The 22,500-nt window shown below is 35.8% G+C and overlaps 1 protein-coding gene across 3 annotated transcripts in view; it reads right to left on the bottom strand.

Annotated features, from left to right (window-relative positions):
* Positions 1 to 8,018: 8,018 nt before the first annotated feature.
* The window catches only part of LOC106881177 (acyl-CoA:lysophosphatidylglycerol acyltransferase 1), an 85,723-nt gene continuing 71,241 nt past the window's right edge, over positions 8,019 to 22,500 (bottom strand). For all 3 annotated transcript variants that reach the window (XM_089339898.1, XM_089339899.1, XM_089339897.1), the window contains exons 4-7: positions 17,419 to 17,633; positions 16,432 to 16,568; positions 15,615 to 15,742; positions 8,019 to 12,524 (exon numbers count right to left, since the gene is read on the bottom strand). In XM_089339898.1, the coding sequence (XP_089196024.1) occupies positions 12,133 to 12,524; positions 15,615 to 15,742; positions 16,432 to 16,568; positions 17,419 to 17,633 (872 nt within the window). In that variant the 3' untranslated portion in view covers positions 8,019 to 12,132. The remainder of the gene's footprint in view (positions 12,525 to 15,614; positions 15,743 to 16,431; positions 16,569 to 17,418; positions 17,634 to 22,500) is intronic.

Here is a 22,500-nt window from a genome sequence, read left to right as displayed (position 1 = left end):
TAATTTTTCAAATGATTTGTATTAATATCATTTTTAATTAAACCCATTGTTGAATCAAAATCACTTAATTCAAAATCATTTCACCATTTAAAATATATTGACAAGATATACTCAGACACACAAGAAAATATCTTCTGGTTTTTTGGGGGGTTTTTTTGGTCTTTTGTTTACAAATTTACAAGACATTAATAAAACAAGTATTTAATAAATACAAAAAAAAAAGGAAACATGGCCAAGAACATCAAAAAAATTGATACACAACTAATTATTTCATATGAAGCTAATCAAAGCAATTTAGAAAAAAAAACTAACAAAACTTCATGGAACAAAATTTAACTATAATAGATAAAAGTAATAACAACAACATTTCAAAAGTTCTCAATTACATTTTTGTTATATTAAAATATATATATGTGTGTGTGTACATACAAATATTTTTTTGTTACAAAAATATTACCAATTTACATAATTTTGATAATTTTCTTGTTTTTCATTGTATATAAATATCATTATGATTATTACCATTAATAATATTAATTATTTTTTCTTTTTCATGAACTGTCAATCAACGTCACGCCATTATTTAAGAATGATTCAATTTCTTTATTTATCAAATTTTGAATTCTTAACCCTTTGTCTGTCCAAAGCATTTTCACATGTTTGTCCTAAGCGTCTGTGCTTGTTTTTAGACTTCTAGTCAGCCCTTGTTTTATATGTTCTGAGTAATATAAAGCTGTCCTTTCATAAGTCCCAAGTTTTCCTCATGGTTGAAAAAAAATTGAGAACATGTAGCATATATGATGCATGGATGCCAAAGAAATACATCCTGCGTGCCACATGGGACACACAGCAGGACAGGCAAACGGTTAAGACAGTTGTGTGAATAGTTCTGCAAAGATCATTGAAAACAGGTTCTGGAACTCTAACCAATAATGATAATAATAATAATAATAATAATAATAATAATAATAATAATAATGTCAGTTAAATTACATGATATTGTAGGCAACCATTTAAAACAATTACAGGGGCACATGAATAGTTTATCAGTGTTTAACTGATAAGTAATGTCTGTGTTTATAGGAGTAGGTTTGGTTTCATTAAGAAAGAAATTACTATTATTATTATTATTATTATTATTATTAGTATTATTATTATTATTATTATTATGCTTAATTGATCTCAATAGGTTGTTGTTGTTTTTTTGTGTCTTTTAGGCTTCAACAATTCTTTCAGATGCCTCATGAGATTCATTAAAATACATCTTTTGAGTATGTTAATGTTTGATAAAAAATATATTTATATATAAATGGAAACAGTGTGTACAAGGTTATCCCATAATGTTTATTCTTGTAGGGGATAGATAGATAGATAGATAGATAGATAGATAGATAGATAGACAGATAGATGGATAGATAGACAGATGGATGGACAGACAGATGCATAGACAGATCGATAGACAGATAAACAGAGATAGTAGGGGAGAGGAATAGAGATGCTTTGAAATAAATGCACATGGATACTTCAAAATGTTTAATTTTATAGTGTGTATATGTTTTGAGAGAGAGAGAGAGAGAGAGAGAGAGAGAGAGAGAGAGAGAAACTTTTAAATAAATGTCTCTGGCCTTTTCAGAGGAGATGGGTCTGAAACATGTTATATACACACACACAAAGCAAATCTTTCTCAAGACCACAAGGATCATAGAGTTATACAGCCAGGTTCCCATAACTTTTAGTGGATGTAAATCAAAGCTCCACCTGGATAGGAAATGGTTGTCTATGACATGTTCTTCTAGTGGAGAGCAATTGAACTTGGCACTTGAAGCCAACCACCAACACATTCATCAATTCTCTAGTGTTGCCACTGTTTACAGCAGTGACTCCAACATGCTGTGATACCTAGAAGACTAATGGAACCTAGATCGTTTTTGTGGAATCTTTTTAGCTGTTGAGATGATTAAGTATCCTTAGCTACATACAACTACAGAACTAGCAATTTGTCAGTTATGATGACAAGCGTCCCAGTTGATCTGATCTATGGAACAGTCTGATCATGAACTTAGCATACAAGTGGCTGAGCCCTCCACAGACTTGCATAACCTTAACATGGTTATCAGAGAAATCCAGCATAACTCAGCGTGTGACAAAGCTGACTCTTTGAAATACAGGTACAACTCATTTTTGCCAGCTGAGAGGACTGGAGCAATGTGAAATAAAGTGTCTTGCTCAAGGACACAACACATTACCAGGAATTGAACTTACGACCTTATGGTCATAAGTTAAATACCACAACCACTAAGCCATGTGTGTTTGGCAATATGTACAACTAAAGAACTAGTGATAGTATATAAACTTCTGATAGCTTCTTCACCTGCTCTCCCACTTCTCACAAGTTTTTTTTTTTTTTTCAATACATCATCCTGTGATGTGCCCGGACATATCATAAGTGATGTTTCCTAGGGTCATTAGGTGTTTTGGTTCTTTCAACTATGACACCCTCACCTAGGTGATCCAACCAGGGTTGATCAACCCGCACCCATTAGCACTACCCCTCATAGCAGTGCTGCTTCCAGGGAGAGCTCACATCTCCTGATCTACCGACCGAAGCTGTGCGTCTTTGGCCATGCATACAACTACAGAACTGGGGATAGCATATAAATCCCTAGTAGTTTCCTAACCTGCAGTCCTTCACAATCTCTCCCACTTCTCACAACAGTTTCTTTTCCATACATCATCGAGTGATGATTAGACTAGCTTCACTAATCAGGTCAGAGAATGCTCTGAAGCATCACTCCTGAATCACATCCCATCATCATTTACCATCCATGTTCTGTGCTGGAATGAGTTGGCCAGTTTTACAGGATCTGACGGGCCCAAGGACTGAACAAGTCCTTAAATAACAGGGCAAGATAATGAAATGTGTTAACGAGGGGGTCCTTACAGGGTTACTCAACCTGTGAAAAATAGCAGTCAAAAATCAAATCACACCCTACCATCTTAAGGAGAGGTGGGGTGGGTGAGGGGTTTAGACGCATTGTACAATGTAACTGTAGGTATATAAAAAAAGATGTTCATGAGTAGTACTCCACTACATAACACTACTCCTTCAATTTCAGCTTGATTACTAAAAATTTGTTCAGTATTGTTTTGAGAGTTTCTTTCATTATTTATTCCATCCCATCATTATCATCATTTAACATCCATTTTTCATGCTGGCATGGGTTGGACAGACTGACAGAAGCCAGTGAGCCAGAGGGCTGCTCCAGGCTCCAACATTTGACTTTTGTCTCATTTCTATGGCTGGATGTCCTTCCTAATGCCAACCACTTTACAAAGTGTACTGAGTGCTTTTCCACGTGGCACCATCGTCAGTGAGGTTAACACGTAACTCTCAAGCCAAGACCCCCCCCCCCCCCCCCCTTAACTTGAGGGAAGTGGCTTTGTGCCAGGTGATGTAAGGTTAAAGTATGACAGAGGGACAGAAACAAGTGTCTTGATGCAGAGGAGATACATGGCTACTCCAATAAATAATTATAAAATAACAACAACAACAACAACAACAACAAAAATCCTCCTGGCTTGGAATTCATTCCATGCAACATTCTGTAAGATCCATTAAGTTCTATTTACTTCCAGCACCCAACACCCTTGCCTGACCCCTCAATCTTAAGGGGTATTTATGCAGTATCAATTCTTGAAACCCAATGTAAAGGGTTTCATATCTAATTTAAAGATGCTGCTACACAATTCCTGAGATTTCATGTAGCATTGTCTTCATGTTGAGATTCCAAGCAGCATTTGCTCCAAGTGTACCTTGGAATCAATTCTTCAGTGACCCGTTTTTACCATTGTTTCTCTGCGGAATGTTTACATTTTCTGGAATGTTGATTTAAAATCCCTTTTTGAACCCTGAGCTGATACATGTGTCTGTGGTGATGGCTATGAGGGCCGTCTATGGGCATGGCTGTTCTTGTAACCCACCCAGGTCACCAAACCTATAATCAACTACATTCCCTCCATGACTCTCCAACCACCAGTGTCTCTAGAACTACTGTATCTAATGTGCCCTTTCTTTTTCTTTTTTTTAAAAGATACTGAGAAGTAATTTGAGAGATTTCACTGCTATTTCTAGCATGTCAAGTCAGCACACAAATATTCTTTCATCATCTGCTACTGCCACCCCACCCCCACACATTAATATACATAAAAAGAAATGACTGACATTAACTTCACCAGACTGTCTAATAAAGGCAACTAAGTTGAAATTTTTAAGTCACTCGTAAACTTTCCTCGTAAAAATTAATGTGACAAACAAATGTTTTATTGAGTGATTCTTCAGTTAATGTTGGCTTTTATATATATATATATATATATATAGGTGACATGTAATACACCATTTTTCGAGCGTGGCCTTTGCCAGTAAGACATCTGAGCGAGATCGTTGCCAGTGCCCCTGGACTGGCTCCTGTGCAGGTGGCACGTAAAATACACCATTTCGAGTGTGGCCGTTGCCAGTACCCGCCTGACTGGCCCTCGTGCCGGTGGCATGGAAAAGCACTCACTACACTCTTGAAGTGGTTAGCGTTAGGAAGGGCATCCAGCTGTAGAAACTCTGCCAAATCAGATTGGAGCCTGGTGTCGCCTCCTGGTTCACTAGTCCTCAGTCAAATTGTCCAGCCCATGCTAGCATGGAAAGCGGATGTTAAACGATGATGATGATGATGATATCATCATCATGTTCATTTAATGTCTATTTTCCATGTTGTCCTGGGTTGGATGGTTTGACAAGAACAGACGAACCAGAGAGCTCTGCTAACCATCACTGTCCGCTTTTGCATGGTTTCTACAGCTGGACACCCTTCTTAATGCCAACCACTTTACAGTGGTACACACACACACACACACACATGTGTATAGTTATTTGGCCCCAAGTCAGCTTAAGAAGAAAACCTATGAAAGGCACAAAGAGACATTTGTTGTCATAGTGTGTGCATGTGTGTGGATGTATGCAAGCATGTGTGGCTATGTGTATGTGTGTATGTATTTATATATATATCTGGGTGTGATGTACACAAAATATGCAAATGACAATAGTAAATCACTAGAAAAATATAAAACATTCTCCAGGAGGTATAAAGAGACAAAATATACATGTATATTATACTATCCAGTATATTATTTCTATGTATAAATATACATACATTCTTATACAACTATACACACACACACACACATACATACATACATACACACACACACACACACATATATATATATATATATATATATATATATATATATATATATATATATATATAATAGTACAATATTATACACGTACACACAAAAATACATGTAGATGAACGTGCATCCTTGTATGTTCTATAATTTAACAGTGATATCAAAATATATATATACATCATTACATCAAGCATAGAAAACCTCCCTAAAAAAACAACACAATTTTAAGAAATATTTTCCCATATACATATATATACACACATTTATATATATATATATATATATGCCTGTAGGTATCTTTGAAGTAAGAGCTTCTTAAAATGAAAATTATCAATCATATTAAAATACAATCTTAAAAAGAAAAAAAAAAACCCCTCAAAATGACACAAACCTTATAGGAGGAAGTTTTCAGATTGTGTGTAAGCGCTTTCATGCAAAATGAAAATTTCTTCTCGAAAGGTTTGTGTCGTTCTTTTTTTAAATTAATTAATTTTTATTTTAAGAAAATCTTTCTTCAAATAATGTCTGTATCAAGCATTTACATGCATACATATATACATACATAAGTATATATATAAATACATATAAGTGTGTGTGTGTATATATATATAAATGGGATGTATACATCTAAAATATTTCTAGAATAAACATAAAATGTGATAGAGCCCATACATTTGATAAATTTAATTAGTTGATACAAAGGGAAATATAATACAACCACATTTTGTAAATCAACATTTTTCAGTTTGTGGTGTGTGTGTGTGTGTGTGTGTATGCGCGCGCACGCGTGTGCATGCATATGAGGAGGGGCTGAAAAGTTCCTGGCTTTTAAGGGTATCACAAACGGCCTGGTTGGAGGCCCAACCTTTCGAGTTCTTTCACAGGGCTTAGAAAAACTGAAGGACCAACTGCAATAAGTGCATGAATGTGAGAGAAAGGATACGTTGAATAAAATCATTTTTAACTGATCCTCCAGTATTTTCATTTACCCTAAGCTGGGAACTTTTCTACACCCCGTTGTACATGGCCAGGTGGTAGCTACCTACCAGCAATATGAATGATTGATTGGAATTGTCAAAAATGACAAATACAAAAATAAAGCAATAAAATAACCAAGATTTTGCATCCAATTTCATGCGATTGGCCTGTTTGAGTAATTTCCCCTCATTTTGTTTACATCTTTTGTAAACAGATTCAGCTTTGTGTGGAAGTGAATAACATATTCTATATAGTAAAAATATTGACTAACAATATATTTAGCATAGTAGTCTTTGTTGTATACATGTGTGCATGTATGTGTGTGTGTGTGTGTGCGTGTATGTGTGTACGCGCATATTTACATACTTTCTTCGCAACATGCTTGCATGGATTGAACAAGTTTTATCTCACTTTGACCCAATCTTCTGTCATCTGACACACAGCAACAAAGAAAAATTTTCACTCTTGACCTGGTTGTTCAATGCTCTTTCTATCACTAACCATGATATATTTTTATATATGGTTGTGTATATGTGCGTGTGTATCAATAAAAGTACAGTAAAGTGCAAAGTGAAATGCATGTTATTTCACTGTTATGCAATTATTTTGGCATTCTGATGAAACACCTGTATGACATAAAGCTTAGAATGCCACACCTGTTTTCTGTTTATGTATGTATGTATGTATGTATGTATGTATGTATGTGTATATATATATATATATATATATATATATATATATTGTATTTAGGACAGTATTCTTGAACTGATGTCAGTGCGTGCCTGATAATATGTATAACCTTTCTTCCCACAAACATTTGCTCTAATAGGTTATGTCAACTTAAGTTTGCTTGTTAGTTTAATATACATGTTTGTAATGCTGTGATAACTAATTTCTCATCAAGGCCAATAGAGACACAGGCCATTAACCTCATCTCTTATTCTGTCTTCATCAACACCGTATTTACTAAAGTATGTTCTGATTGTCTTCAGGCATAACATTTCCAGCACCCACCTCACTCACTCATTCACTCTCACACATACACAATCATGCAAGCTTCACAATAGGATTGAACCCACAAACTTTTATTTGTAATACAGATTATCATCAATGTCCTTATTTACTGTCACTGCAATCCTGAAGGAAACACACGCACACACACACACACACACACACATCAATCCTAATGTTAACTTTTCTAACATGTGGTCTGCCCTGGTAGCTAATTATTGTAAGGGAAATAATTACTTTTAAATTAACCATAGTAGGATTTGAAGTTTGAATTTCAAATTGAAGAGCAACGAAGAAGAAGAAGCTCAGAATGTATATATTTAATACGTTCTCTAACTCATTACAAAGATCTTAAAATTTTTATCCTAGGTAGTCTTGTATAATGCCATTTCATCCTTATTTGAAATCATCAGCATGATATTACCCAAGGTGAATAAATTACATCATATGAAGCAGGGTAGTGATTTTGGACTCAAGCTAGGGCTGAGTTCATTGATCAGTTAATCAATTAGTGCTAGGTATATTATTTCTCTGAGCATCACCTTTATGTATACTAGTAACTATATAAACTAAGAAAGGAGCAACTGAATATTTTGATAAATTAAATCCATGATCATCACATTCTCTCAGCTATTGAGTTAACATCATCACCTGTCTAACATATATGATGAAGGTGGTGAGCTGTCAGAATCATTAGCATGCCAGACAAAACACTTCACAGCATTTCATCTGTCTTTTTGTTCTGAGCTCAACTTTGCCTTTCATCCTTTCACGGTTAATAAAATAAGTACCAGTTGAACACTGGGGTCGAAGTAATTGACTTAGCCTCACCCCAACCTTGCTGCCTTTGTGCTAAAATTTGAAAACAATATATGTGATGATAAAATGTTCAAATGTCTATGATAGCAAACTGTAAATCACTCTATGTTAGGGGAACTCATCATTAGAGGTGAAAAATATTTCAATATTTACATTTGCATTATGTTTAGAATAGTTTGATCTCTGACCACCATCAAGGGCCTTATTCTTGGGTACATGTACATGTGTCAGTGACCTGGTGTAATGTTTTTCAAAGAGGGTTCCAAAAATTCCCAGCATTCTGTGAAAGAATATTCTAAAACAACTATTTAATATCTTGTTAAAACCAAGTTGTGAGGGAGGTCCATAAAATATAGGGGTTGGTTATGTAATTTTTGGAAAATTGTGTAATGGGTTTGGTACCAGAATAAGTTTGGAAACTGTTGACCTTAGTGGGAAAGAGTATTACTATTCTTTGTTTGGAAATAAAGGGTTCCCAGTTCAAATTCAGTCCAGTACTGTACGTACATATCCAAGAATAAGTCATTTGATGATGAGCAAAGATAAATCAGTTGTGCAGATGTAAAAATTAATGCATTTTTTACCACCAAAAATAAGGTTTGTAGTTTGTAAAATTACAGTCATATCAAAATATATATTATTGTGGTTGTATATCCTCAAAGTTAATTCTGCTTTTCAGATGGTGGCTGGTTGAGAAAATCTTTGATTATGACCAACAGATCTAGCACTAAAGATATTACAGTCCTCTCTTCAACTCATTGAAGATCCTATGTCACACTGTGGTGCACCATAGATTTGACACTCAAGATATGTTGGGTTTCTTCCACTGTCCAATCTGTTTTTGTATGTCTACAGGGCCTGGTGCTGGTCATAGCAGAACTGGTAAGGTACAGCACAGATATTCCCTGCCCTCACTAGTTGGGTGGGACTATGTTCACCCTAAATGTTCATTTTTTTTTTAATGTTCACAGATCATGTTTGTATGATCAGGAATTTTCTTTCATATTTAGTGAGGTGGGGCAGTACCCATAGATTTCATATTACCATGTTCAATTGAGGTTTATGTTCAGCATGAACTTCTGTAGGTTGTTACTTGGAAAAACATGGGCAGGAGGAGAAGGTGTGGGATTTTTTAAATGCTTGCACCCTTCGAAAATAAGGTTTTGGAAAAATATATGATACAACATTTAAGGGTGGTAGTGATGGTTGGGACAGGGTAAAACAATGAGGAGGAACAAATGCATCATGGGATATACAAAACCTGTTGTTGAAGTTGTTGTAGAAGGGAGAGAAATTTTGTCACCTCGAAGCTAAAAGGTTTAATGCAGCACATCTTATCTGGGTATCCATCTTCATCAAATACTTAAACAAGGACCACTAGTTATATGAATGGGTATGGGTTTGAAATATTGGTTATTGATGGATTTCAAGTTGATTTTGACAAACATTCAACCAATAGAATAACTATACACTCTATATTTTTTTTTATAGTTTAACTGGCTGAATATTCCACTGACAGATGTAGCTTGATAATATTCCTAAGGTAGAATTAGAAAAAGATGTGTGCGCGCGCGTGTGCATATGTGTGTGTGTGTGTGTGTGTGTGTGTGTGTGTGTGTGTATTGAAATAATCCAACTGAGTATTCCACATGGTTTCTGTCTCCCTTAATTTCATTAACAAAGCTTGGGTTAACCCAGGGCTGTCGTCAGAAAATACTGGTTCAGGGTGTCACATATTAGGATTGAACTCATAGCCAACATGATTGTGAAGCAAACTGTTTAACCACACAGCCAGATGTACACTGAACACACACACACACACACACACAGATTCAATAACTGCATCTGCTGACTGGTTTCTACAATATTCTTGTTGTTCATTCAACGAAACTACTAACTCATTATAATAAAAGTGGTTGAGTATCCCACTGCTGAACCCTTTTACTTAGTGAATCCCAAACTCCTGATTCAGATCATTAAAATGCAGATATTTCATGTTACTTTATTAGGAACTCTAAAATAAAATAATATTTCTAAGAGAGAAATTAGTGAAAGTACCCTGTTCTTCTTCATCTGCGCCCTGCCCCAGCAATACTGAATGACTGAGAGAGTAAAGAATCAATGGTTGATGCTGATTAGATCAATAATTAACAATATTGATTAACTAAACACTTTATCATATCTCATAATGACATCTGATTGTTATCTTGTTCTTTGTCAGTCACCTGGAACTGTAGACTTAGTCCAACCAAGCAGTGAGTCAGTGGCTGTTCTGTTATCATGACTCAAGATTCTGGATAAATCTCATTGTTCAATATCTGATGATGTTGACTGATCGATTTACTTTGAACCAGTGAAACACGTTACTTCACAACACACCGCTAACGATAAAAAGCAATAAATAAATATATAAATAAAAAGGTGTTTCTAAATGCTGCTGCAGGACTTGATTGTTTTTTGACTCACAGATGTTGAAATTGAAGAACAGAACAAAGTCCAATCATAAAGGCTAGCATTCTCAGGTGGTAAAAGCCTCAACTATTATTCCACACTTCAAAGGATTTACCTCCAAATGCTTTCATTATGTAAGATAATTTCTTACCAGAAGGTACTTCCACCTTAAATTCTTCAATCATTAATGAATATTTGAAGGGATAAGGTACATACCTTAATTTTCCCACCATTACTAAATATTTCATAGTTTACTAATCCTTAATTTGTCACATTATTTATGAAAATTTTCAAGAGGGAAAATATCTTCCCTCTAAATTCTGTTTTCTTTAATGAAAAATTCCAGGTGTATGCATCAGAAAATTTCCCATCATTTATAGAAGTTTCAAGAGGAGAGAAGATATTTTCACTCTAAATTCTGCTTTATTTACTGAAAAAATTTCAAGAAGGTAGATACGCCCAAAATTTTCCTTTACTTTAAGAAAGTTCCAAAGGAAAAGGTATACCCCTGAAATTCTTCTTCGTGAAAAGTCTACCCACTTCATAGAAAATTTCAAGGGACAAAACATACCCTCTCCTTGAAAAAATATTACCTTCTTTATAAAAAAAAATTTATGGGAGAAGGCATATCCTCTTTCTCCAAACCAAAAATTATACCATCTTCATAGAATATTTCAAGGCAGAAAGTCCAATACTTACCTGCAAATTTCTTTTAATTCTCTATGTGTCAGATCTTCTCTTTGAATTCAACTCCCTTTTTGAGAAAACCTCCAGTCAGACTATGAGTTGTTACTCAAATTATAAAAAATAACAATAGAGAATTAGGTTTAACCCTGAGCTACCTTGTAAACCTCAGTAAGGTCAAGTGAATGTGTTGAAGAGATATGCTGAAGATTAAGTCGAAAATAGCCTGGGACTATATTAACCATTAAAAAAATAAATGGCTTCACTGCAAAACTTGTTTACAGAGAAGTTCAAATGTTTATTTGGTTGTCTGCTTTGTTTGCATTTCTTTTTTCCAATTGAAAGTATGAGCTTCATAACATTAATGGATACTAAAGCGGATAATACTTTGTCTAATAACATTGATGAGCAATATGGCAGTGAGCTTCTATAATATATGCATGATCCTATCTGCCTATCTATGACACCCTGTATCTCAAGGTAAACAACCCCTTTCTTCCTCCACAATGTGACCCCACACCTCACCAAGTAGCTGTGTATGACACAAGTCAAATGTTGTTAATAGGATTTAGGGAATTTCTGAGATATTTGCCATTGATGTGGGCAATACCATGATATACTAATGCTATAGTGCAAGTGTGTAATAGAGTGTGTTTGTGTATGTGAGTATGTGTGAGTTTATGTACATGAAAATATATTGTGTATGCAAGTGTGTGTGTGTATGTGTTTGTTTATGTATAGAATGTTACTCCCAACTATGTTAAATATTATTGAAGACACTGTACAAAATGTTCATACACACACACACACACACACACAAACATTATATGTATACGAATGCAGGCACACTCACATATACCTCTTATCATGTGTGAAAATATGTGTGTGTGTGTGTGTGTGTGTGCGTGTGTGTGTGCATGAAAGTAAGCCATGTACAACAATCAACTGCTACCACCAGTTGCGTAATATCGAAGAAATGACAGTGTACTGGATATACGCAGAGACAATATAAAATGTGTGATATAAAAGATCACCAAGCAAGTCAGGAGAAATCTGCCGGGCACCAATTCTTGGGAAATCACGCTTCTGCTGGTCTGTCATACTGAGGAGGACCCCATGCTTGTAGTAGTTGCCCAGCATCTTCTCCTTTTCAATGTAAAGTTCATTCATCCAGTCTGTAAGTCCTTTGTTATCGACAGGGATCTTGCTGGCAGGATATATCCGATAATGCATAAGGATATGACAGGGGGGCCAATAGCCAATACCAATACCATGGATATCAAGAGGCCGACCTTTAGGATATGCGATAGTGACATCCACAACATACTTGAATTTGGGATCTGGAAATAAAAATAAAAATCACAAGAAATCATTGTTAAGTACTGGGGTTCATGTAATTGACTAATTCCCACCTTTCAAATTTAGGGGCTTGTACCTAAATAGGCCTAAATTAGAAAATTTCATTTTTATTAATACTTTGAAAACATTGCCTTCATTTAATGTCCATCTTCCATGCTGGCATGGGTTGGACGGTTTGACAGGAGCTGGCCAGGTAGATGGCTACCCCAGACTACTGTATCTGTTTTGGCAGGGTTTTTACAGCTGGATGCCCTTCCTAATGCCAACCACTCCACAAAGTGGACTGAGTGCTTTTTACGTGGTACCAGCACAGGCAAGGTCAGTTTTGGCATGGTTTTTACAGCTGGATGCCCTTTCAAATGTCAATCACTTCACAGTGTGGACTGGATGCTTTTTATGTGGCACTAGCACTGGTAGGGTCACCAAGTAACTTGCAAGACAAGGAATTTTGAAAGGGAAGGGGGTATTGGAGGAGGAGATCTTGTCTCAGGTGATGAAGGGTTAGAGTGTGACAGAGACACAGAGAGGCATGCATACATACATACATGCATGCATACATGCATACATACATACACTAATGTTTGTGTTTATGCTGAGTTATAATAAAAACAATCTTACATAAATTGAAGATCTACTCAATACTTTTTTGTTGAGCACATATTCATGATACTTTTACAAGAGGATGAGTAAGCATAACTTTGAAGTTTTGGCCAGCTAATCTTCAAAGCAAGCAGGCAGAAACTTTGAAGTCACAATCATCATTCTTCTTTTAAAAGTATATATATATATACACACACACACACACACACACATACACATACATACACACATGATCAGCTGTGGATTTTAGTTTAAAAATGAAGCACTAAACTATGCTAAAATAGTGAAGCATGTGGTGTTGGTGGTGAGGGAGCATATATTATAGTTGTACTAACAAACAATGTTCATGACTCTGAGTTTCATGCAAGGTTGATTGCTCTACACTCATCAGACATGAATGTTTTGGATTTAAGTTGTGGCACAGCAAAAGATGACTGTTGTGGAAGTCCTACATGTAAAGCTTTTTGGGAAAGTATATTAGAAATTATTGTTTATAAAGGAAAAAAAAAAAAGAAGTCATTATTAAAAATTAACAGCATTGAGGTAGTAATCCATTGTTGAGGGTAACTGAATTATTTCCCTTGGTTTGGACATCAAGTTTAGAGAATTAAAAACTTGACGAGAATAGAAAATTATAACTGTACATATAGAGAGAAGGGGAGAGCTGGAAGTAGTTGGAGAGAAAGAAGAGGAAGAGAGAGAAGGAAGAAAGAGAGAGGAAGAAGAGAGAGAGATGAAGAAAATAATAAATAAATGGAAGACAAGGATTTAATAGATGAATGGATGGACAGAGTCAACTACAAGAAGTGCCTGGGGATGGCAGTATTTATGTTGACTATCAAACGACAGAGAATGTACTTCCTGTTGAGTAGCTAACTCTGATTTGGCATTTAGATACATCCCATGTGTGAGGTAGCTCTTAAATATACATCTCCTGCTTACATGAGCAGAAATACATCCTTAGATACTGGTCTAAACTACCATAAGGGAGTCAACCCTGATGTTCCCAACTGCTTCTCATAGTGAACCTTTCATACACCCATTCCACCATTAAATATTTTAGTCCTCTATTAATTTATTACTTCCTTCCTACACCTTTCTCTCTCTCTTTACCTCCTTCTACACCAACAGCTATAATTTTCTATCCTTGTGTCCGTTCTGCTTTCTGAATTTATTTCCAAATCAACTGCCCATCCAGTAAGAGAAATAACTCTTCAATCTTTGATCATGAGTTGCCACCCTTTTAGTTGTTGTTGTTGTCACTCCATCGCTTACGACGTCAAGGGTTCCAGTTGATCCGATCAACGGAACAGCCTGCTCATGAAATTAACGTGCAAGTGGCTGAGCACTCCACAGACACGTGTACCCTTAACGTAGTCCTCGGGGATATTCAGTGTGACACAGTGAATGACACAGAATGATTTGAGTGGCATGGGTACTTCAAAAGTGAAAGAATGTCCCTGGAAGATGATGAGTGATCTGGAAGACCTGCCACAAGCATCACCCCCCCAGAAATGTGGTGTTGTGCATCAAGAATTCGTTCCCCAGAGCCAGATCATCAACTGAGAGTTCTACTGTGACGTTTTGAAGCATTTGAGAGAAGACGTTCGGTGAAAGGAACTGGATCTGTGGAGTGCAAAGAACTGGATTCTTCACCAAGCTCTCTTCACTCATGAGTTTCTTGCCAAAAGCAACATGGTGTCACTTCCACACCTGCCCTATTCACCAGATTTAGCACCTGTGAACTTCCATCTCTTCCTCAAGATGAAAATGCAGCTCAAAGGTTGCTGTTTTACCATTGTTGTTGAGATCCAGAGTGAATTGCAGAAGGTCCTTGACTCACTTATGGAAAACGACTCCTAGGCTGGATTCCAAAAGAGGCAGGAAAGCTGGGACTGGTGTATTACTGTGCAAGGTGACTATTTTGAAGGAGATAATCTTAAAACTTAGGTAAATCAGTTATTTTTTATTAAACATAACTAGTCCAGAAACCTTTTGATACCACCGGCTGTGTGGTAAGTAGCTTGCTTACCAACTACATGGTTCCGGGTTCAGTCCCACTGTGTGGAACCTTGGGCAAGTGTCTTCTGCTATAGCCTCGGGCCGACCAAAGCCTTGTGAGTGGATTTGGTAGACAGAAACTGAAAGAAGCCTGTCATATGTACATATATATATATATATATATATATATATATATATATATATATATATATATATATATATATATATATATATATGTATGTATGTGCGTTTGTCCCCCCAACATCGCTTGACAACCGATGGTGGTGTGTTTACGTCCCCGTAATTTAGCGGTTCGGCAAAAGAGACCGATAGAATAAGTACTAGGCTTACAATGAATAAGTCCTGGGGTCGATTTGCTCGACTAAAAGGTAGTGCTCCAGCATGGCCACAGTCAAATGACTGAAACAAGTAAAAGAGTAAAAGAGAATATCATGTAATGAAGAACTTACCATTATTAATGGAATTGTTGTTGGCAACTGTTTTCCTTTCAGCCATTTCTTCCAAAATCACTTGCATTGCACCAACTCTTGGCAATGTAATATTCTCCAGAACTGGTAAATTTTGTTTCTTTGCATATCTAAAAACGAAAACAGCTTAAAACTCATTCCCTTTACCAATTAATTAAACTTGTATTTTGTTAAAAAGTAACAGGAACAATAAAACTCATGTTACAATCAGATATGCTGCGTCACAGTTGTAACTGTAATACTAGATGTTGGCACTCCGTCGCTTACGACGTCGAGGGTTCCAGTTGATCCGATCAACGGAACAGCCTGCTTGTGAAATTAACGTGCAAGTGGCTGAGCACTCTACAGACACGTGTACCCTTAACGGAGTTCTCGGGGGATATTCAGCGTGACACAGTGTGACAAGGCTGACCCTTTGAATTACAGGCACAACAGAAACAGGAAGCAAGACTGAGAGAAAGTTGTGGTGGAAGAGTACAGCAGGGTTCGCCACCATCCTCTGCCGGAGCCTCACGGAACTTTAGGTGTTTTTCGCTCAATAAACACTCACAACGCCCGGTCTGGGAATCGAAACCGCGATCCTGTGACTGCGAGTCCGCTGCCCTAACCACTGGGCCATTGCACCTCCACTTTCAACAGAATAATCCGAATGCTAAAGGATTAAAGACAATATGATCACAGCCTGAATGTTGTAAATCATAGGTCTGGTCAATCAGGATTGACCTTTGATTAAACACCTTCGTCTCCTCTTTTTCTTAGAGCTGGAGCTACACAAGAACAAAGATTTCATATGACTTACCTTTGACTTGCAAGTTTTCTCTTGCGTAGAAAACCTCCTTCGGGAAACAAAACGAGCCATTTCCGAGGTATCGTATGGAAGGTGCTCCTTAAGTGGGAACGCAACTGTTGTAGGGTGCTGTCACGAGCATCTTTTCCCTGGAGAAAGTTGGATGACAACAGAAAATAGAAAATCGAACAGTCATTTAGAAATTCAAGTGCAAGGAAATCAATCATAATTCACATTTTCAGTCAAAACTCCAGATCAGAAGATAGGGCTTGTTTGTGTTTCAGGAACCAAGTTACTTTTATCTTTCTATGAAATTTCTTCTAAAATATTCTACAAGAATTCTCTTTAAAATTTCCCACTAAAATTCTAAAATTTCTTTTAGAAAATTTTCACAAAACATCTTATCTAAATATTAATAAGATTTTACAAAAATCCCACAAAAAGTCTGCTCCAAAAGCTCTACTGAAAATTTTCCACAAAAACTTACAAAATTCTTTGTATGAAAACTGTAGAAGAATTCCATTAGTCATCACTGTTTAAAATCAGTTTTCCATATGTCATGGGCTGAATGGTTTGACAGGAGCCAAAAATCTTGAGGACTGTGCCAAACTCTATCTCTGCTTTGGTATGATTTCTATGGCTTGATGCCCTTCCTAATGCTAACCACTTCATAGAATGTACTGAGTACAAATGAAGTCACCAAGTAACTCATAAGATCCCTCAACTGAAGGTGGGTGCAGTATTGAGAGAGGTGACTTTGTGCCAGATGATAAGAGGTTAAAGTATGATACAGGGACAAAAACAGATACCTTGTTGTAGAGAAGATACATGGCTACCTCAGTTGGAAAAGGATCATGAATGGTAAAGAGGTGTGAGTGTGTACCCTCAAGTTAGAGGAAAAAGAAAAATCTAAAAAATGTCAACAAAAATTCTAAAAGGTTTCTAGTAAATTTTTTAAAGAAACTATAAAACATTTTCAACTAAAAAAATTGAACAAACCTGAGTGATAAAAAAATCTCCTCTGAGATTCGAAACAAGTCCAAAGTGAGTATATTTAAAGGTACTGTCTATAATCCACATAACTCGCTTGGACAAATTGGCCTTGCTGTGCATCAGGTCCATCAATGCTGGTACGTCGGCAGTGGACTGGTGATTGGCAATGAGGAGCACATTCTCATCCAAGATGTAATTGATGTCATCGCCGGTCTCAATAACTGAGGTGGATAATAGAAGAGGCAGAACATGGATTTAAGATATATATATATATATATATATATATATATATATATATATATATATATCAATGGCAATAAAATGAATTCAAAAACAAGTAGTAGTAGTAGTAGTAGTAGTAGTAGTAGTAATAATAATAATAATAATAATAATAATAATAATAATAATAATAATAATAATACTGATTTCTAAATTTTGGCATAAAACCAGCAATTTTCAAGAGAGGAGGAAGTCGACGACATTGCCCCCAATATTTAACTGGTATTATCAATCCTGAAAGGATGAAAGGCAGAGTAGACCTTGGTGAGACTTGAACTCAGCACATAAAGAGGTGGAACTGCAAGGGTCAACAGTCATAAACCCCTCTTTCACTAAATAAATCAGAGTAAAACCACAAAGTCATCAAGGGAGTTTCTGAGTGGTTCTCTTCTGACCTTACAATGGCACAAGAGGCTACAAAATGAGACTTGTTCAACATTCATAGATTAAAAGCATTCTAGCCATGACCACCTTGGCTTTCATTCAGACAAACTATTCCTGACATACCATCATTCAATGTATCTCTTAGAAAATAGATTGTAGGGTGTGATTTGAAAGAGATTTAGCTGCTATTTCAAGCAGGTTGATAAACCACATAGAGGTTCCATCATATCATTTGTCATTAGATGGCAACTATGTTTGTCACAATGTGGTGCATAGAATAGAAAGAATACATTTTAAGCGATCCCATTGTCTGTTAGAGGATGGTACAGGTTTGTTCCCCGTGCTAGTAATATATATTGTATATAAAGGGTGCAATGTTGCACCAATAACCAGCTGGAAGATGATCTACCTGGGGTTCAACTAGTTATAACATGGAACAGTCATTTTGACATGGTGATTGACTTTACTTGATAGTATAGTAACTACCCTGATCTCTTCTTGAGATTTTACAACTAGCTATTTTCCTTATATTGGGTCATCCCATAAATAATGTGTTTCTTTTTATACTTCTTTTATTTTTCGAAATTAAGATAAACAAAGTTCTTTTTTAATCTAAAATATACTCTCCTTCATTTTCTATAATGCTCTTCCATCTATCTGATAGACTTGCAAGGCTCCTCTTCCAAAATTCACTTCTCCGTGACGAAAAATACTCCTCCAGTACTGTTCTGACCTTGTCTACAGAATTCATATTTTTTCTGTCCAAATGATTTTGAAGACTGCTGAATAAATGATGAGGCAATGTCCTGCGAATATGGTGGGCGGAGCATCAATTCTCATTCAAACTGCTCCAGCCTTTTGAATATCATCCTCGCTGTATGTGGCCGAGCATTATCCTGATTGAAGAACACCTTTCGTCTTGAAACCAAAGATGGTCGTTTTTATTCTAGCGTTGACTTAAGTTGCTCACGCTAGATCACCTTTGTTATCATTTGGTTTGGGCTTAAAAGTTCAGAAGACCTTCTTTAGCCTGGGGTGTCGGTGTTTCTCCTTTCTCTACCCACTGTCTTCGGTGCTCGACATTTTTACAGAGAACCCATTTTTCATCACCAGTCACTATTTGGTAAAAAAAAACAGTTCATTCGTGAAACGTGACAGCAAAGAAGAGTACACATTCACTCTCTGTGTGCAATTAGACTCGGAAAGTTTGTGAAGAACTCATTGACTCATTTGCTGGCTTTTCCGATGGCATGCAGGTGTCAATGAATGGTTGAATGACCAAATCTAAACTTCTCTGCTAGTTCCTCAACAGTTACAATTGGATTTTGTTCCACCAGGGTTTGCAGGACATCCTCATTGAGTTCTACAGACTTCCCAGGATGAGGCTCGTATTCTAGGTTGTAGTTTCTGGAACCACCATTGACACTGGCTTATGCTTATTGTTCAATCCCCATATACTGCATTAATATTCCTTGCATTTTCCATTACGTTGTTGCCTTTATTGAACCCATAATGAAAAATATGCTGAATATGTTCCTTTGTCACTAACATTATAACTTTGAAAAAATACCTTAAAATTGAACTGCATTCTTCAAAACCTCCATTAAGAATAAGGGCAAGGTAAAATTACTACCTGCTTTAATAGCAAGTTGATGCAAGTGGTTTATCCTGTCCCCCTCCGACTTTTAGTTCATGCAATTATAAAAAACGCATTATTTAAGGGATAACCCAATATAATAATCCTTTTTACTAAAAGCACAAGGCCTGAAATTTTGGGGGAGGGGAATAGTTGATGACATTGACCCCAGTGTTTCATTGATACTTAGTTTATTGACCCTGAAATGATGAAAGGCAACGTCGACCTCGGCAGATTTTGAACTCAGAATGTTCAGATGGCTGAAATACCACTAAGCATTTTGTCAGATATGCTAATGATTCTGCCAGCTCACTGCTTTTTAAGGTATATAATAATAAAATGAAGAAAGTACTGTACTTTAATGTATATAATAATACAATGAAGAAAGTATTGTACTTTAATTCTTTTATATGTTTCAGCCCTGAGGCTGTAGCCAAGCTGGAGCACCACTATTGATAATACAGATAATGCAATGATAATACAATGAAGAAAGTACTGTACTTTGATGTATACAATAATACAATGTAAGAAGTACTCACTAATTATATAACACAAAATAAGGAGTATGGCATTTAACCCTTTAGCATTTAAACCAGCCATAATTGGCCCAAATATTCTACCTGTTTTATGCTCAATATGGCCAGATCTAGCCTATCCCACCTGGCTGACAATGTCATTCTAAATATAAACAATCACATCATCGAAATATTGAAGCTATGAGATAATGCAAGATTAATTCAAAACAATGTAAATAAATAAATATTACATTTGACAGAGAAATATGAATGCTAATGGTCAAGGTGAATCTAAATACCACGTAAAAAGTACAAATGTTTAAAGCATATATTCAATGCAAAGAGTACTACACTCTAAGGTGTATAACAATACAAGTATGACTCTTTAATGTATATATGACTACCATATTTTAAGGTATATAGTACAATATCAGGAGTGTTACAGTTTATGTAAATGAGTATTACAGTTGAAGGTTTATATTAATCCAATATAAGGAGTATTTATTACAATGAGTATTACATTTTAAGTATATCAGTAATACACTTTAAAGTTTATATTAATACAATATGAGCAATACTACTACAGTTTAAGGTGTCTAACTTATGACATCACCATGTCTAAATCCAGTGCTGACCTCAGTACTTTACTGGGGTGTATTTCATCTGCCCCTGGAAGAATGACAGGCAAAGTCCAACATCTGAATTTGAACTCAGAAAGTGAAAGGGCCTAACTATATGCAATATCACAAAGCATGTTGTCTGATGCTCCACCGATTTTGCTATCCACTGAGTTTCTTAGTAGTAATATCATTCACTGCTTACCTTACACCATAGGCACCACAATGGGACCACAGATACGTAGCAAAGAGGAAATAAGATTGGCAGACATTCATAACATTTTCTCAAGAACAACAGCAATAATAATAATAATAATAATAATAATAATAATAATAATAATACAGATTTAATAATCATAAAGATTTAATAATTATAAAGCAAGAACAGCATGCTTTGGTGTTTCAAATGGATAAAGTCAGAAAAATTTATTTGGTGACAATATAAAATTATAAAATACAGAAGTATTTCAATTTGATAGAGAGAACAGAAAAATCTACAAAAGGTGTTTAAAATTATATATATATGTGTGCATTTATATATCTTAGCATGCATGTAAATGCAAAGGTATAAGAATACGAATGTGAGTTGGCCTATCTGTATGTGTGTGCACGTGCACGCACACAAAAGCACATACACATATAGAAATGATTTACAGATTGGCCATTGCGGTTACAAATAGTTTCTGACAATGGAATCATTTTAAGAAACAACATCTTCCTTTACAGAAGCAGATTTTCAACATATCATTTAAAAAATGTTTTCAGAAGGAAGACAGCCTGACGAAAGGCTTTTAAATCATAATACTATTTGTAACAACAAAAGTCAGACTGTAATTACATTATCTATCTATATATAAATGTTTTTCTACGTATCTTTAAGTGCTTTATATTCAATGACATTATTTACCAAAAATGATCACACAAACACACAAACACACACACACACACACACATACACACGCATTATTTGTTTAAAGAATATGACATGCACAAAAACGAACAAACTCAGACTAGCAACAGAATTAATTCTCAGCTTATTCTCATTTGTATCTGCTTTAAGTATGATAGACAGATAGTTATTTTAATCTAATACCTCTTTTGTTGCATATCATGGATTTTTACTTGGCTGAGCGGTTAACTGCAACATTAGTGATTATTCAATCACTGTTTTCCTTTATCAGTAAGTGAAGGATTTTATCTTAACTTGTGGTTAGCAGTGAGTATATGGTACTGACAAAGCCCAATGATGCAGAAATATGCATCTAGCCTGCCCACCACTGCTGCAGGATGACTTTTGTCTGCTACTGAAACAGTTTTGTATTTTTGAATACAGTATGTCCAAAAATTCCCAGACAAATACTACACTTACTTTGCCTTTTTTTGCTTTGTATCTGTTTCAAGTATGATACACAGATAGCTATTTTAACCTAATTCTGCTTCACTTGCATATAACAAATATATATATAGTTCCTCTGTGTTGTGCTGCAAAGCTCTTTGACAGCCTCTTCCGCTCTTCCTTCAATACTTTGTGTCAGAATATTTCTTGGACAATGACTTATAGTGCATTGTATGTCCAAAACATGACAGCCTTGTGGACCTAATTCTTGATAATAGATATCTTTGGATTTTCAGCTTTCCTAATACTGCAGCATTTGTT

Source organism: Octopus bimaculoides, chromosome 22 (genome assembly GCF_046866305.1).
Source record: "Octopus bimaculoides isolate indiv1 chromosome 22, ASM4686630v1, whole genome shotgun sequence".
Taxonomy (NCBI): Eukaryota; Metazoa; Mollusca; class Cephalopoda; order Octopoda; family Octopodidae; genus Octopus; species Octopus bimaculoides.
This window is presented reverse-complemented; position numbering and strand designations above follow the sequence as displayed.